The sequence below is a fragment of the Sus scrofa genome, chromosome 10 (assembly GCF_054392235.1).
Source record: "Sus scrofa isolate SSC_HxYL_T2T_F1_AM1 chromosome 10, Sscrofa_HxYL_maternal_Yorkshire_Landrace_v2.0, whole genome shotgun sequence".
In the NCBI taxonomy this organism is placed as follows: domain Eukaryota; kingdom Metazoa; phylum Chordata; class Mammalia; order Artiodactyla; family Suidae; genus Sus; species Sus scrofa.
In genome coordinates, this window is record NC_139392.1 from 21732731 (window position 1) to 21751816 (window position 19086).

The 19086-nt window shown below is 40.4% G+C and overlaps 1 protein-coding gene across 4 annotated transcripts in view; it reads left to right on the top strand.

Annotated features, from left to right (window-relative positions):
• CNST (consortin, connexin sorting protein) overlaps window positions 1-19086 on the top strand; it is a 92802-nt gene that overhangs the window by 28307 nt on the left and 45409 nt on the right. Inside the window, exon 1 of one of the 4 annotated variants that reach the window (XM_021064470.2) lies at window positions 9234-9338. The exons of the other annotated variants lie outside the window; for them this stretch is intronic. Within the exon in view, the coding sequence (XP_020920129.2) occupies window positions 9329-9338 (10 nt within the window). The 5' untranslated portion in view covers window positions 9234-9328. Of the gene's footprint in view, window positions 1-9233; window positions 9339-19086 lie in introns of those variants that run through there. 4 annotated transcript variants of the gene reach the window in all.

Below are 19086 nucleotides of genomic sequence, written 5' to 3' on the forward strand. Positions count from 1 at the left end.
CTGTCTTCCCATCCCATTCTGTGTGTACTGTCCTGCTTCTTGCTTTTCTTCTCTTAATATTTTCTAGGGCTAGTTCTGTGATAGCACGTGTAGATACAGCTGTGTGGTAGGCCATGCATGTGACATGTCTCTGCAGTGTTCCATTGTATGAGTGTACTGTAATTGACTTATCTGCTTCTTTATGGCTAGTCCCAGCCTTTTGCTATATTTAATGGCGTGAAATTGACATTCTTTGTACATATATTCACCTTTGGTGCTTTAAATATATATAGCCTCTTTCCTTTATATATTAGACCACTTTCTACCAATAACAGTCTTAAAAATCGCCTGCTGTCATCACTTTGGCTTTGATTTCTAACCTGTAAATTACTGCTAGTACAGTCTCACTCTACCTCTTTTTCAGATCTTTCTATCACTTGGTAGGTAAATAATAAACATTAACATATATTAATATACATCATTAACAATGTTGAATAAGACGTCTAGCTTTATATTGCTTTGGTTACAAAGTTATTCAGCATATTTCTCATTCGGTGTATAGTTTGGCAGTTAAAGTTTGGAGCTCTGGACCTTTTTCCCTGAATCACAGGGCACCCTTGGGAAAAGGCAGTTTTAGGTTATTTTTGATGAGACACATGTGGGACTAGAGAGTTCTGGACGTCCTAGACTGGGACTCAGTGTAGCGCACTCTACCCATGCCATCGGTCAGCGTAGACTCTAGTGAACAGGTGAAGTGTCTCCTCTCATCTTCTGCTCTCTTCTGCTTCTTTGGCTGATGATTTTGAATATAGCCAGTCCGTCCATATCCTCTTTTTTATTTGTAGTAAAATGAAACTTTCCAGTTCCTACAAATCCTTATTTATTCAATAGGGCAGTTTGATAACTTTTGATGTATTTATTTATTTGCTTTTTAGGGCCACGCCCAGGACATATGGAAGTTCCCAGGCTAGCGGTCGCATTGGAGCTGCAGCTGCCGGCCTACACCACAGCCACAGCCACACGGGATCTAGAGCCGCATCTGCGGCCTACACCACAGCTCACGGCAATGCTGGATTCTCTGCCCACTGAGTAAGGTCAGGAATCAAACCTGCATCCTCATGGATATTAGTTGGATTCATTTCCCCTGTGCCACAGTGGGGACTCCCTTTGATAACTTTTTAATGTAACTCATCATTTGGGCTTTCCTGTTAACAGATCCCTTTTTCTTTGCTTTTCCTTAGTAGACCTAAAGCAAATTAAAATAATTTGAGTATAAGGAAAGTGAATCATGAGTTATAAAACCCAATTTCATATCTTACGTCTGGTTCTAGGTCACTTGGTGATATTTAACTGTTTTGTGCTTTAGTTTCCTCGTCTGTGTAATGATGTTCATCTACAATATATTTGTAAAATCATTTCTGAAAAGCTGTGAATTTCTCAGATGTCTAAATAGAGGTGGTGTAATCTAAATTCGATTACAGTTTGGTGATTCAACTCTAGTGTATCTGTAGAGTTTTTCATGTGTAAAGAGTACGCTGGTACATTTTTACTTGTTTTTAATCATTATCTTTAGTTGGAAGTACTGCAGAAGACCCCGAAAGGTGTCTCCCATCCTGCATGTCAAAAGCTAACAATGTGAAGAGTTTATGGTTAGAGATCTAGGCATGGGGATATTTACTCTTTTTACTGTTTCATTCTAATATCCTAGGTAAAGTTTCAAATTTTTGCACATAAATACTCTTATAATAATCGAATAGCTTCTCAACTGTGAAATGAAATTTCATGTAAAACATGATATCATTATAAAACATGCTATTCAGTTCCAAATCAGAAATACATTTTTTGTAGCTGAGTGCCCTCTCAATACCTTTTTGCAAACATACATTAAGGTGAAACTATTCACTATTAGGGCTTCTTACCTTGTTTAATTTATAGTAATATTTCATGTATCCAAAAGCTAATACTAGAGAAAAAGGCTGGAGCAATAGTGTTAGGAGCAATAGTATCAGTAGATGTCTTTATTTACTGGTTTTCTGGAGGCAGCATTTCTGCAAACCTGCTAAAACCTTTAACTTAGACCTAGGAAAGTCCAGTTGTCATTATATTACAAGAATTTTTTTTTCCTTAAGAGAATTTAATTTTGTTGATATAGTCAGCTAAGCAGTGTTTCAAGCTGTATTACATCAAATTTTCACTGTAGTTAAATTTGGTGTGGCTTTAGGTAAATATCCTAAAAACAAATGAAAATGAGCCAATAAAGTTTTAACAGCTTGATTGAAATATAATTCACCTATATAAAGTGTATAATTCAGTGATTTTTAGTGTATCACCAAGTTATGCAGTCATTACCACAGTCAGTTTTAGAACAAAGGAAACACCTTATCAATTAGTAATCATTTCCCATTTTCCCCTGAGCCATCCCAGCTCTAGGTTGCCACTGATCTGCCTTCTTTCTTCATAGATTTGCTTCTCTGGCCAATTCAAATAAATAGAATTAATACGCTTGATAGTCTTTTACGACTGGCTTCTTTAAGCATAGTAATTTCAGGATTCACCCATGTTGTAATGTGTATCAGTGCTATATTACTTTTTATGGTCAAATAATATTCCTTTGCATGGATATACCACATTTCATTTGTCTGTTTTTCAGCTGATGAGCTGACTCCACTCTTTGGCTATAGTGAATAATGCTCATGAAAACATTGCATGCAAGTCTTTTTGTGGACCAAAAAAAATGGTGGTATTTTGTTTTGTTTTTGGTTTTTGGTTATATATGCCTAAGATTAAAATTACTGGATCATAAAGTAACTCTGCATTTAACTTTTTGAGGTCCCGCCAAACTGTTTTCCTAAGTGGCTATACCATTTTACGTTCCCACCAGCGACATATGGGGGTTATAATTTTTCTGCATCCTCTCCAACACTTGTGAATATCTGACTCTCTGATTATAGCCATTTTAAAAATTGAGATAGAATTTTTGTGCCATAAAAATTCACCTTTATAAGGTTTACAACTTAGTGGGTGTGGCTTATTTACAAAGTTGTACAACCAGTATCTCATTCTAGAACATTTTATCCTCTCCCAAAAGAAATCCTGTATACATGAGGAATCACTCCCCATTCATCTCTAACCCCAGCCCCTGGCAACCACCAGCCCATAAATTTTGTATGGTGGTGAGAAACAAGTTTAGATTTAAGTGTCTGATGGGTGCCATAGCAACATAGTTATTTCCTCAGTCACCATGGTATCTAAGCTTTGGACAAAACAGTTCAGTGGCAAAAAGCCAGGAATAGGCAGCATGTGGAAATTAAGAAAAGAAGACCCTTACCAGATTGAGCTGCGCCTATTTATTTCCCTGATTTGTTCTACTCAAGGCCTTTGTAGTGTGACCAGGTAGGAAGTGATGAGGATGCCATGAAAACTAGAGGAAAACAAACCTTGAAGATGGATCTGTGGCTTGGAGTCAGGGTTGTGTAGTGAGAAGGAGCAAAGACTACTTTTGAATATTGGCTATGTCTGTTCTTATCTGTGTAACCTTAGAAAAATAACTTCTTTTCCTGAGCTTTTTTCCTTATCCGTAGGAGGGCTAATCCTACATGTCTTGTAGGATTGTCCTTAGAATGAGTGATCCTGTTTGCTAAGCACCTTGTAAAGTGTTCAGCATAAAATAGGTGCTTCTAAATAATGGTAGTTGTCTTCTTTTATGTATATCACAGGATGATTTTTTAAACCATTTTTAAAAATTGAAGTATAGTTAATTTGCAATGTATTAGTTTCAGGTGTACAGCAAAGCGATTCAGTACAAGATGATTTTTGAGTGGCATGACTTAGGAACAACATTCAGCAAAGTGGAGACATTGATTTAATTTCTAAAATTTGACTTTAAGTCCATCTTACCTCTTTTGTCAGGATCTTTCTTTACCTTCTGGAGTCTTTTTAAGATTCTGTTTTCAAACTTACCTATCCCTGCTTCTCTCCTCTGATGTATATTTCTTTTTTTCTTTCCTTTTTTTTTTTTTTTTTTTTTTTTTTTTTTGTCTTTTTGCTATTTCTTTGGCTGCTCCCGCGGCATATGGAGGTTCCCAGGCTAGGGGTCGAATGGGAGCTGTAGCCACAGGCCTACGCCAGAGCCACAGCAACGTGGGATCCGAGCCGCATCTGCAACCTACACCACAGCTCAGGGCAACGCCAAATCGTTAACCCAGTGAGCAAGGGCAGGGACCAAACCTGCAACCTCATGGTTCCTAGTTGGATTCGTTAACCACTGCACCACGACGGGAACTCCTAATGTATATTTCTAAAAATGTATTTCCAGCGCCATCCTAGTTTAATGTTACCTATAGTGTGTCTGCTGGAATGTTAACTGATACCTAAAGGAATAACTGGTAATGCTATAAAGTATGACTTCTCAAGGCATATTTGCATTTTCCACATCTGGCTTTGACTATGATAGAGCCTTTATAGCTGGCCTCTAAATAGAATGTCAAGTGGAGTCAGTTGAGTGATTATACACTGGTTGTTGTGGTTAGGATTGAGGTCATTAGGATCAATGTGAGCTATGGTGCATTCAAATTTAAAAAGTGTAGGAGTTTCTGTCGTGGCTCAGTGGTTGACGAATCCGACTAGGAACCATGAGGTTGTGGGTTCTATCCCTGGCCTTGCTCAGTGGGTTAAGGATCCAGCATTGCCATGAGCTGTGGTGTAGGCTGCAGACGCAGCTTGGATCCTGCATGGCTGTGGCTCTGGTGTAGGCCGGTGGCTACAGCTCCAATTCAACCCCTAGCCTGGGAATCTCCATATGCCGCGGGAGCGGCCCAAGAAATGGCAAAAAAAAAAAAAAAAGACCAAAAAAAAAAAAAAGTTTAAAAGCCTCGCTAAACCCCAGTAAGAAGAATGATAAGTGCTGGGATTGATATTTGGGGAATGTAACCTTTCTGTCAGTTGGGTAGGCAAATGAACAATTTAATTGTCTTAGAGACTAAACATAAAATTCCATAATTCTGAAGTCCTGGTTTTTCTTGTCTCTTCTCCTAGTAGATATTTCAGCTCTTTTTTTTTCTTTTTTCTTTTCTTTTTTTTTGTCTTTTTGCCTTTTCTTGATCTGCTCCCGAGACATATGAAGGTTCCCAGGCTAGGGGTCCAATCGGAGCTGTAGCCACCGGCCTACACCAGAGCCACAGCAACGTGGGATCCGAGCCGCATCTGCAACCTACACCACAGCTCACGGCAACGCCAGATCCTTAACCCACTGAGCAAGGGCAGGGATCGAACCCGCAACCTCATGGTTCCTAGTCGGATTCATTAACCACTGCACCATGATGGGTACTCCTCAGCTCTTTTATACTAAAATTTCTTTGTAAAGTGACCTGCAGAAACAGTTGCCTCTTTTTTTACTCTTCGTTCATTAAGGGAATGATCCTTGAAGACAGATGATAAGATGATGACTCTTCTGAAAGGTAGCTATTCTGTGTAAGAGTAGAATAAAAGAGTTCCTGCTTTATATAGATTCTTTTTTTTTTTTTTCCTTTTTTCTTTTTTTCTTTTAGGGCCACACCCTGAGCATATGGAGGTTCCCAGGCTAGGGGTCAAATCGGAGCTATAGCTGCCGGCCTACACCACAGCCACGGCAATGCCAGATCTGAGCTGCATCTTCGACCTACATACACCACAGCTCACTGCAAATGTCAGATCCTTAATCCACTGAACGAGGGCATGGGTTGGAACCCACATCCTTATGAATCCTAGTTGAGTTTGTTACTACTCTGCCACGAGGGGAATTCTTCAAATAATTTTAGAATCAAAAGGGACTTTAAGGTCACCAGCCAAACTTAACTTAAAACAATCTCCAATATTAAAAGTATATTGCTGGAGTTTCCGTCGTGGTGCAGTGGTTAACAAATCCAACTAGGAACCATGAGGTTGCGGGTTCGATCCCTGGCCTTGTTCAGTGGGTTAAGGATGCGGCGTTGCCATGAGCTGTGGTGTAGGTGGCAGACGCAGCTCAGATCCCGTGTTGCTGTGGCTCTGGCGTAGGCCAGTAGCTACAGCTCCGATTCGACCCCTAGCCTGGGAACCTCCATATGTCATGGGAGTGGCCCTAGAAAAAGGCAAAAAGACAGACAGACACACACACACACAAAGTATATTGCTGCTATAACAAATGAGTGGATTAAAACCAATATAAATGTATTATCATATAGTTCTCGAGGTCAGGAATCTGACCCAGGTCTCACTGGGCCAAAATCAAGGTGTCAGCAGTGCTGCATTCCTTTCTGAAGACTCCAGGGCAGAATCAGCTTCCTTGCCTTTTTTACCTTTGGAGGCTGCTTGCATTCCTCAGCTTGTGGTGTCTTTCCTCCCACTTCAAAGCCAGCAAGGACAGATGGTTTGATTCCTTGTATGTCTCCCCTCTCCCATGTTTAAGGATGCTCATGATTACATTGGGTCCATCCAGATGAGTCAGGATGATCTCCCCCTTCTCATGGTAAGCTGATCAGCAACCTTAATTCTGTCTGCATCCCTAATTCCCTTTAGCAGTATAATCTAACGTATTTACAGGTTCTGAGGATTGGGACATGGTTATCTTTGGGGGCCATTATTCTGCATACTGCAAAAAGATTTTAAGATAGACTAGATGATGACTTTACATTATAGAAGAATTTTTCCCTTTATAAAATTTTTTCTTAGACTATTATGTAGAACCATACAGGGTTACTTAATCCACAGGTATTTATTGTATACCAGGGACTATAAAACTGTAGGTGAACTTGCCTTTGAGTTTTTTAAGCTTGAGTAGGTACAAGAGCCAAGTAACTAACAAGTGTAGTCTAGCAAGATGGGAGTCATGACTGGTGCTAAGTAAGCACATAGCTATGGAAGGAAATACACTGTCCTTGGAGGGTTATGGGAAGCCTCCAGAAGAACCGATGTAAAAGCTGAGGCAGGACAAATAGGTGCTGGCCAAGTAAAGGAGCTGTGGATAAAGGGGAGAGGAAGGACATGAGAGGTAGCAGGCATGTCATGGCTTTGAAGCCCAGAAGATGAGAATAGAGCACCCTAAGTTTTGGTGGCTGTCAATATTCCATTTGGCTGGAGCACAATAAAAGGGAAAAATTAATCTAGGGGCAATATAATAGAGCAGTAGAGATTGAGGCTCAAAAGATTAGCAAGGTTCAGATTGCAAAAAGATTTTTTTGTGTTATAGTAAGCAATTTGGGCCTTCCCAACAGGTTTGAACAAGAGAGTGACATGATGTGAGGTGTATTTTTTTTTTTTTTAAGAAAGATTGCCCAATTTGCAGTGTGGAGAATGAGTTAGAACACTTCAAGATTAGAGGCAGTGCAACAGGTTAAGCGGCTTTGACAGTGTGCAAGGGATGTGCTGGTGGTCTCTGTTGGGAGAGTAACTGGGGGGCTCTAAAAAAGGAAGTGGATTCAGAGTTATTAAGGAAAATAAAGTTACTAAGGAGTGGAATTGACTGAACTAAATCATAGATTAGGTATGAAAAAAGAGGTCCTGATGTGGCTCTGCGGTAACAAACCCAACTAGTATCCATGAGGACACGAATTTGATCCCAGGCCTCACTCAGTAGGTTAAGGACCCTGTGCTGCTATGAGCTGTGGTATAGGTTGCAGATGCGGTTCCGATTTGGCATTGCTATGGCTCTGGTGGCTGTGGCTCCAATTTGACTCCTAGCCTGGGAACATCCTTATGCTGCAGGTGCGGCTCTACAAAGCAAAAAAAAAAAAAAAGGTGTCGGGGGGCAAATAGGGATAGGGATAGTAGTGGTTTGGTGATAGAAGAAACAGTGTGAGATATGGTCCTTTGCAAATTTAAAGATGATTTCTCTCATAGAATTTGATATAACATAATTTTATGTAAACCTTACAGTGAAATGCCATTTAGCATGTTTCTCTGTGCTTTTCTTTTGCTTTATTGGTTTTATAAATCTCTTATATGACTCCAGCTAATGCAAAAGGATCTCTGGTGTCAGCAGTTTTTAGGGAATTATAGGATATTGAGGAAAATTTAGCAGTCAGACTCCCTTTGGATATTTAGGCTTTCTCTTTTCTTCCACGGGCAGATACTGTTTTTAGGTTTTGAACTTAAATATATGCCTTTATTTTAGAGAAACAAAATATAGATATTTTCAGACTTACATAAAATTTGAGAATTTTACTTATCCTAGAGAATCAAGGACTATTTTATATATAATAGCTGATAAATTAAGTGGAATGAACTAGAAAATGTGGTAAGATATAGCCATATTAAGAAAGCATTTATGGGGAGTTCCCGTGGTGGCGCAGTGGTTAACGAATCCGACTAGGAACCATGAGGTTGCGGGTTCAATCCCTGCCCTTGCTCAGCGGGTTAAAGATCCGGTGTTGCCGTGAGCTGTGGTGTGGGTCGCAGACTCGGCTCGGATCCTGCGTTGCTGTGGCTCTGGCATAGGCTGGTGGCTACGGCACCGATTAGACCCCTAGCCTGGGAACCTCCATATGCCGCGAGAGCGGCCCAAGAAATGGCAAAAAGACAAAAAAAAAAAAAAAAAAAAAAAAAAGAAAGGATTTATGTTAGCAAAGTTAGTGTACTTTTGACAGAAAAACAACATATTAATCACATTTGAAGCTCTGCTTGAGTTGTCTGTAGATCTGGATAAGAAGTTAAAAAAAGCATAATCAATTGAATGCTTAGGGAAATCCCTTGCGTGTTCTTAGTTTTTAATAAAACATGCTGAAGTGTAAAATGTCTAATTAAATTTCTAAGAGAGGAGCTCCCGTCCTGGCACAGTGGTTAATGAATCCGACTAGGAACCATGGGGTTGCGGGTTTGATCCCTGGCCTCACTCAGTGGGTTAAGGATCCAGCATGGCTGTGGTGTAGGCCAGCAGGATTAGACCCCTAGCCTGGGAACCTCCATATGCCGTGGGTGTGGCCCTAGAAAAGACAAAAAAAAAAAAAAAAAAACGAACAAAAATTTTTTTCTAAGAGAAAATGTAGAGAATCCAAAAATTGGTGCCGTTTGACATACTATATGTAATTTAGAGTATAAATCCCAGCAATGTTAATGTGTATTAGTTGTGCTTTCAATATTAATTGAAAACACCCTGGAGCAAACTAGAAAATGGTGCAACACTGTGCACTAGTATTCTGAGAGTGAAAGTTGAAAACGTGCCAGCTTCCCTCTCACCTAACCTGGGATCAGAGGGGTTTCTTACGTAATTATGGCATAATTACCATTTGCTCCACGTGGCACATTTTCTTCCTGTGCCCTCAAGTGGCAGCCTCTGCCTTTAGAGGGAGCAGGACGGGGCTGTGGTTGGGAGCTCAGGCCACAGAGAAGCTGCCCTATGGCCGAAGGTAAGTGACCTGGCTCCTCCTAAATTAATAGCTAAGGATTAAATGAAGTGACGTACAAAGTGCACTCAGCGGTAGCAGAGTTCTCTCGGTTGGGTGGCGGTGTCTGATAGGATGATTGTCTTGTTAAGTTCACTGACTTTTTTACTTGCTCAAATCTGCCAAGAAGTTTTCATGTCAATCATTGTATTTTTAAGTTCCAGAATTTTTGTTTCACTTCTGTTTATAAGTTCTTTCTTTAATTGATATTCTTATTTTTCTCATAACATTGTTTCCTGATATCCTTTAGTTCTCTGTCCATGGTTTCAGCTACCTCTTTGAGCATATTTAAGACAGGTGATTTAAAGTGGTTGTCCAGTCCCACATACAGACTTCCTTGGGATTGTTTTGAATCAGTTTATTTACTTCTTCCAAATGAGCCATATTTTATTTCTTTGTATGCTTTGGGACTTCTTGTTGAAAACTGGACACTTGAAGATTATAATGTGGTAACTCTGGAAATCCTACTCCCTCTTTCTCAAGATGGGCTCTTCTCGGTGGTTTGTATTCTTTTTTCATTCTCTGTGATTTGACTCTGCTTGCTAGGTCCTCTCTGAACACTTAGGCCATTTACAATTCTGCCTCAGGCTTCACTTCCTGCTTGCACTGAGTTTGTTCATCCAGTAGGGAAAGTTAGGTATACTCACGTCTCATCTAAGCCTGCATCCTGTCCTGGGCATCCGTGTAGCTTTCTAAATTCCCTAGTATATGCAAGCACTTCTGAGCACTCTGATTTCCCGAAGAAAAGATTCCTGGCCTTTGCTCCCTGGTTTTAAGCATTCTGTTGTATGCCTCAGTTGTAAATTTCTTGCCCCAGGTGGCTGCAGATTTTTTGAACACCTGGTAATGTAATCTAGCAAGGGCTTCTGTGTGTGCCCCTGCCCCCCAGCAACAAACAAACTCTGTGTGCTGCAAAGTGAAGGCTTATTTCCAGGGCTCCAAGTGAGGGGGTAGGAAGCACGTCTCAGATCCACTTCAATTTGGTCTTTGAGTGAGGGGTTTTTTTTTTTTTTTATTTTTAAAGAGAAAGAAAAAGAGGCTGGGCTTAATCATCCACTTGTAACATTTCTCAATCACTGTTTCAGGAGTCAGGCTGTCTCTGGTTTACATTTTTCAGGCCAGGTGGTCCACAGCTTGGGGAGGTCTATTAACTCGCTTTGGAGAAACAACTTGAGTTGACATGTTAATGATATCTGTAAGAGCAGTGTTAGTACATTAATGACCATGTTACTGACATCTGACTCTGGTTGATTAGTGTTCACTTAGCGCAGGATTGATGTCAGAAGGGACAAGAAATAAAGTTTTGGATGGAGAGTGTAATCATAAACTCAGTAAGGGAACTTGGTGTTAGAGGGATTTGGTATAAATAATGCTTTCCAGCAATGCCTGCTGCTCTTCTGCTCTGAGTTGGGTGATGAAACAGAGATGAACACTTCGCATCAGTCCTTCAGGTAGCCCTGGATAAGTTTGACTAGACGAACAATAATGTTCAGGTAAGGTCTGCCCCATTCCCTTCTGAACCAGAGACCAGGGTCCCATTAGAGATATTGTCCTGCTGTCTTCAAGACTGCTACTGAGCTGGGCAGGACAGGGGTTTTACCATGCCACAAATCTGTCCTACCAGTTTTACAATGTCTTTTTCTGTCTTTTTTATGACTTTTATTTTTTCCATCATAGTTGATTTACAGTGTTCTGTCAGTTTCTGCTCTACAGCAAGTTCTTGATTCAGCATCCACTTTGTTGCTGTACCCCTATGACTTTTCCCAGAGTTCTGACAAAATCGATTTAGGTAGTTTTAGGGTTTTTTGTTTTGTTGTTTTGGTTTTTTTCAGGGAGGTGGTTGTTATTTTCCTGTGAAAGGATGGGCATTTAGAGCTGCCTATTCTATGATTTTGCTTATTACACACAAGGCCTTTTTTTTTTTTTTTTTTTTTTTGTCATTTTAGGGCCACACCTATGGCATATGGAAGTTCCCAGGGCAGGGGTCAAATCAGAGCTATAGCCGCTGGCCTACACCACAGCCACAGCAGTGGCTGCATACATGCCATGTCTATGACCTACACCACAGCTCACAGCAATGCTGGATCCTTAATCCACTGTGCAAAGCCAGGGATCGAACTCGAGTCCTCATGGATACTAGTTGGGTTTGTTATCGCTGAGCCATGATGGGAACTCCAAAGCCTTTTAATTTTAGCGTTTCTAATAGCAAGAAATATGCTCAGAGGCATGGAATTAAATTAAAATGCTCTGAAGAAAACTGCTCTTTCATTTTTTTGTATAATAGCAGCTTTTTAGATAAAGATGCTGTTAGGAAACATCAACTGAATTTTTGAGACGTGATATTATATCTCTGTTTTAGAAATAAAGGGGAGAGAAAGCATAAATGTTGAAGACTCATAAAGATACAGTGGTTGAGGGAGTTCCCTTCGTGGCTTAGTAGTTAACAAAGCCTGCTAGGATCCGTGAGGTTGCAGGCTCAATCCCTGGCCTCGCTCAGTGTGTTAAGGATCCGGTGTTACCGTGAGCTGTGGTGTAGGTCACAGATGCGGCAAGGATCTGGCATTACTATGGCTGTAGTGTAGGCTGGTAGCTGTAGCTCCGATTCAACCCCTAGCCTAGGAACTTCCATATGCTTTGGGTGTGGCCCTAAAAAGCAAAAAAAAAAAAAAAAAAAAAAAAGACAAACAAAAAAAAAAAAAGTGGTTGAGAAAAGTTTAAATTCTGTAGAGCTCCCGGAAGACAGTTTGTCAGTTCCTCAGAAAGTTAAACGTACAATTACCATATAATCCAGCAATTCTACTTTTAGATATCTACCCAAAGTAACTGAAAGTAAGGACTATGCAGTGTTCATGGCAGCATTATTCACAATAACCAAAAGGTGTTAACCCAAATATCCATTGATAGGCAATGGGCAAATAAAATGCATGAAAAAAAGCATATGTAAGTACAAATGAAAACATTATTCAGCCTACAAAAGAAGTGAAAGTCTCCGACATTTTCAGGTCACTGCTGTGGTCTGGCCCGGGAACTTCCACATGCAGTGGGCACGCCCCCCGCCCCCCCCAAAAAAACATATGCTACAGCATAGATGAATCTTGAAGTCATGCTGAGTGAAACAAGCCAGACACAAAAACCAAATATTGTATGATTCCACTTATATGAGGTACCTAGACTAAGCAAATTCGTAGAGACTGAAAGAGTAGAAGTGTCACCTGGAAGGAAAAAAATACACAATCTAGAAGTTGAGAATTATGTTTAATTCGACAGACTTTCTGGGCATTTAAGCCCGGGAGGCAGCCTCTCAGGTAGCTCTGAGGGACTGTTCCAAAGAGGTGAGAGCTAGGATATATAGCAGTTTTTGCAACAAAAACCAGGTAGTCAGAACATCACAAGATTACTGTTAAAGAAAACCATGTATCTTTTTGTGTGTCAGGGGTATGTGTGTGTGTCTTTTGTCTTTTAGGGCCACTCCTGCTGCATATGGAGATTCCTAGGCTAGGGGTTGAATTGGAGCTGTTGCTGCTGACCTACACTAGAGCCACAGCAAAGCCAGATCCAGGCCTACACCACAGCTCATGGCAACGCCGGATCCTTAACCCACTGAGCGACGCCAGAGATCGAACCCGAAACCTCATGGTTCCTTGTCAGATTCATTTCCACTGTGCCAAGATGGGAACTCCAAAAACCATATATCTCAAATTAATGAATTTAGTGCTTTTCTGTGTATGGGAAGATGAAAGAGTCTGGGCTCATTGAAATCCTTCCTTAGATGTGCAACTTAACTGTCTAGGGCCAGCATCCTGCTTTTTTTCTCCTGAATCCCCTCAGGGTGCACTATCATGGGTGGCACCTTCAATGGCTGAGGGATTGGTGGATGTGTTTGTTTACTGAGATGGCAGTACTGATATTGCAGTCCACAGAGGACTCCAGGTGTGAAACAGGAGAGGAATGGGGAGTCAGTGTTTAATGAGTACAAAGTTTCTGTTTGGGGTGATGAGAAAGTTCTAGAAGATAGATAATGATGGTTGTACAACATCGTGGATGTAGTTAAGGTCACTGAATTATACGCTTCAAAATGTTGTTAAATGATACATATAGGAAAAATCACCAAAAAAATTTCATAGAGCTCCAGACTTATTGTTAGGAATGGATACAGTTAGATAGTTTGCTGAGTTTTATTTCTTTATTTTTTTTAACTTTTTTTATTAGTTTCTGTTTTGTTTTGTTTTAAGGGCCACACCTGCAGCATATGGAAGTTCCCAGGCTAGGGGTACAATTGGAGCTGCAGCTGCCAGCCTACGCCATGGCCACAGCAGCACCAGATCTGAGCCACATCTTCAACCTACACTGCAGCTCACACAGCTCATGGCAACATTGGAGCCTTAACCCACTGAGCGGGGCCAGGGATCGAACCTGCAACCTTATGCATACTAGTCAGGTTCCTTACCAATGACCTACAGCGGGAACTACAACTTGCTGAGTTTTAAAATAAAAGTTCTTGAGAATTTATTGAGCACTACTAACAGCTACTGTTACATGCTTGGTGTGAGATGTCTCATTTAATCTTCTCAATAGCCTTATTAAGTACCACTTAGCCTCAATCTATAGATGAGGAGTCTACAGAACAGAGGTAAATAACTTGCCCAATCTCATACTGCTGACGAGTGACACTCTCTGGATGTGATCCCAGGCAGTCTGACTTCAAACTGAGCCTAATTGTTCAACCATGCTCTTTGACTTTTTCTGAATGTTAAAATGTGTTTAAAGGAAAAGTTCTGTTTCACGTTTGACTCACCATAATTTGCCACAGAACCAATTTCACACATGCCTTTTCCGAGTGTGTTGCCAGCCGTGCCTCTTAGGAATAATTCTTGTCTGCTGGCCTCAGCAAGACGAAACATGATCAGAGAAGGGGTGGATGGTTCACTGTAAAGGGAAGTGATGGAGTTTGGTTTGTGTCAGTAATTGTCTCTGAATCCTGGAATGACTTTCCCTCAGATACTTCATCTGATCTAGCCTCAGTGTAGTGAGAGGGACATTCAACGAGTTAAGTATTTTTATGAAAGCAGTGAATGTTGTTTTGTTTCCTAATATCTTTGAAAAAACTCATTTCTGGAGTAGTGGATAAATCGTGATGTCTCTTTATTTCTTATCTAAATGTAATTTCTTAGGAAGGTGCATCTAAGCCAATATCCTCATTTAACAAATGGGAGAATTCAGCATTAAAGAAATTAACTTGCCTAGAGTCACAGAACTAGAAAGCAGTCAATTTAGAATTCAAACCCAGGTACCTGACTTCAGAGCCAAAGTTCTTGTTTAATCTGATAAATTTCAGTCATTTTATCCATAATTTCTAATACCCGGAGTTCCCGTTGTGGCGCAGTGGAAACAAATCCACCTAGGAACCGTGAGATGTCAGGTTTGATCCCCTGGCCTTGCTCAGTGGGTTAAAGATCCGGCGGCGTTGCTGTGAGCTGTGGTGTAGGTCGCAGACGCGGCTCGGATCTGACATTGCCGTGGCTCTGGCGTAGGCCGGCAGCTCTAGGTCCGATTGGACCCCTAGCCTGGAAACCTCCATATGCCGCGGGTGTGGCCCTAAAAAGCCAAAAGGAAAGAAAAAGATAATTTCTAATACCCACTTTATAGTGTTGTGAGAATCAAGTGGCATAGTGAATATGGGCTTGTAGTATACACCATGATACTTACTAATATTTCATTAAAAATTTTCCCAGAAGTACTTTAAGTATCTGCTCTGTGTCAGGCACTGTGTTCAGTATTGATGTCACAATGGTGATTCCAACTCTTGGCCTTTAAAAGCTGACAGCCCAAGCAGAGGGACCAGCCTAAAGAAAGGCAGGTTGCTTTCTAAAGTCACACGAAGCTGCATACAAGATAGTATCCTGGAGTCCCTGTTGCAGCTCAGTGGTAACAAACCCAACTAGTATCCATGAGGATGTGGGTTTGATCCCTGCCCTCACTCACTGGGCAGGGGGTTAATGATTCAGTGTTGCCAGGAGCTATGGTGTAGGTGTAGGTGGCAGACGTAGCTTGGATCTGGTGGCATTGCTGTGGCTGTGGTGTAGGCTGGCAGCTGCAGCTCTAATTCGACCCCTAGCCTGGGAACGTCCATATGCTCCGGGTATGGCCCTTAAAAAGACAAAAGACAAAAAAAAAAAAAAAAAAAAAAGAGCGCATGAGAGATAATGTCCTTACACTCTGAGTAGTAATAGACAGTATTTGAAATTCATTAAGACTTTAAATAACCCTTCTCCCATTTCTCAAACATCCCTATCAGCTTGGCTTACATCATCACTATCATTGTTTTATCCTAAGTATACCTGTTGCTGCTGCCTTTACCTGGGTCTTGCCGTCTTCTCTGTAGCATCTTTCAAACCCTCCTTTGTCTGTGATAATTTTTCATATCTTGATTAATTACTAGCTAAAGTCCCAGCAGTGAGGTTTTTACCTTTAAGTTTTCTAGTCACATCATTCTCCCTGTCATGCACAGAAACAGTTACGTCCCTTCATTGTATTAACAAATAGCAGAACACAGTGCTAGATTATTAAAGAGAATAATGTGAGTAATAACATCAGGGTACATTCCTAATGCTTTAAGGTAAAGGATACTAGTCCTGTATTCTTCCACAGTAAGTCTCCTGTCTGTCTCTCAGACTCAGAGACAGATTCTAAGTTTATAAATCACCTATCTGTCAAAATTCAGATGGTATGATAAGTTGAATAAAATCTCTCAGTGAAGGTAATTTCTCTGATTTCTGGCCCAAAGAAGTTGCAAGTAATTTTTTTTTTAAATGTAAAACCTTTGTAGGTGCATATAAATTGTGATGTCTATTTTAGAGCTTGGTGAATTGACAGATAAATTAAGGCCTACATGAATTTGACAGGTACCACCTACATATGCTTAAAAATAGAATCGCAAAATTGCTTAATGGGGAGTTTTAACTATAGTCCATTTGACTTTCGCAGATCAAGATAAATAGAATTTTCTGGTCGTTTCTGAATGTGTAGATTCATATCTGGTAAAGCTTCATTTATATTGAATGAAAATTTGTAGTGAAGGTGTAATTATATGTGCCAGTATATGTTTTGATTTGGCTTTTCTCATAACTATAACTGTATCCTTGCCAGAAAACTTTTTATGTATTAAAGGGATTTTCATTTTGTTTTGTTTTGTTTTCTTTTATCTTCTGGCCACACCCGAGGCATGTAGAATTTCCTGGGCCAGGAAGTGAACCCATGCCTCTGCAGCAACCCAAGCCACTGCAGCCGGATTCTTAACCATTGCACCACAGTGGGAACTCCTCATTTGTTTGTTTTTTTAAAAGCTTTTGTTTTCTGATACAGATCCAAAAAAAATTTTGCTGCAATTTATTTTCCCAAAGAGAGTTCTGCCTGTGTTTTCTTCTAGGAGTTTTTATGGTATCCAGCCTTAAATTTAGGTCATTAATCCATTTTTGAGTTTGTTTCTGTATGTCATGTTAGAGAATGTTCCCACTTTTGCCACCCCCCCCAGCTTTTGGCCACCCCACAGCATACTGAGTTCATGGGCCAGGGGTCAGATCTGAGCCACAGTTGTGACCTATGTCACGCTGTGGCAATGCTGTTTCCTTTAACCCACTGTGCTGGGCCTTGGATCAAACCTGTGTCCTGCAGAGATGCTGCTAATCCTGTTGCGCCACAGTGAGAACTCCCACCCTAGCCTCATTATTCAACATAGTGTTAGAAGTCTTCCATGAGATAAGAAAAAGAAAGGAATCCAAACTGGAAAGGAAGAAGTAAAACTGTCACTGTTTTCAGGTGACTATACATAGAAAATCCTAAAGATGCCACCAAAAACTCATCAGTGAGCTTGGTGAATTTGCAAGATACAGAATTAATACACAAAATCTGTTGCATTTCTATACACTAACAACAAATTATCAGAGAAATTAAGAAAACCACTGCATTTATAATCACATAGAAAAGAACAAGATACCTGGGAATAAATACAAGTAAGGAGGTAAAAGACCTATCTATACTCAGGAAACTGTAAGACACTGATGAAAACAACTGAAGATGACACAAAATGATTGAACAATGTACCATGCTCTTGGATCAGAAGAATTAATATTGTTAAAATGACCATAGTACCCCAATCTACAGATTCAGTGTCATCCCTTTCAAAATACCAATGGCTGCAGCTATCAAAACAATATGATACTTGCACAAAGACAGATACATAGACCAATGGAACAGAACAGAGAGCCCAGAAATAAACCCACACTTTTCTGGTCAATTAATCTACAACAAAAGAGGCAAGAATATACAGTGGGGATAAGAAAGCCTCTTCAGTAAACAGTGTTGGGAAAACTGGACCACTTTCTCACACCATATACAAAAAATTAAAGTGGATTAAAGACTTTACATAAGACCTAAAACCATAAAACTTCTAGGCAAAGACACAGGCAGTACACTCTGTGACATTGGTCATAGCAACATTTCTTTGGATCTATCTCATCTGGTGAGGGAAACAAAAGCAAACATAAATAAATTGGACTTCATCAAACTAAAAAGCTTTTAAACCTTTTTTTTTTAGGTCCACAGTTTGGGCATCTGGAAATTCCCAGGCTAGGGGTCGAATCAGAGCTGCAACTCGGGATCTGAGCCCCATCAGTAATCCACACCACAGCTTATGGCAGTGCGAGGTCCCAAACCCACTGAGTGAGGCCAGGGATAGAACCCACATCGTCATGGATACCAATCGGGTTTCATAATCTGCCAAGCCACAACCGAACTCCCCATCAAACTAAAAAGCTTTTGTGCAGCGAAGGGAACTATCAGCAAAACAAAAAAGCCACCTACCGAATGGGAGAAAATATTTGCACATGATGTATTTGAGGAGTTAATATCCAAAATATAAAAAGAAATCATACAACTTGACATTAAAAAAACCCAGTTTAAAAATTGACAGAGGACTGAATAGACATTTTTCCAAGGAAGACGTGCAAATGGCTAACAGTCATATGAAAAGGTGTGCAATGTCACTAATCGTCAGGGAAACGCAAATGTAAACCAGAATGATGTATCTATCACCTCACACCTGTCTGAATGGCTTTTATCAAAAAGACAACAGGAATTTCCGTCATGTCTTAGTGGTCAATGAACCTAACTAGCATCCATGAGGACGCGGGTATGATTCCTGACCTTGCTCAGTGGGTTAAGGATCTGGCGTTGCCGTGAGCTGTGGTGTAGGTCGCAGACGCAGCTTGGATCCGCTATGGCTGTGGCTGTGGTATAGGCTGGCAGCTATAGCTCTGATTCGACCCCTAGCCTGGGAACTTCCATATGCCCCGGGTGCAGCCCTAAAAAGACAAAAAATTGTTAAAAAATTTAAAAAGACAGCAAATAGCAAGTCTTGATGGGAATGTAGAGAAAAGAAAACCTTCCTGCTCTGTTGGTGGGAATGTAAATTGGTACAATCGCTAAAGAAAACAGTATGGAGATTGCTCAAAAAAGTAAAAAAAGTACTACAGGAATTCCACTCCTGAGTACTTACCTGAAGAAAAGGAAAACCATAATTCAAAATGATATGTGCATCTCTGCGTCTATTACAGCATTATTTATAATGTCAAGATATGGAATAAGCTAAGTGCGCATAAATAGTTGAGTAGGTTTTATATATATACACAATACATATATACATACACGCAGTGGA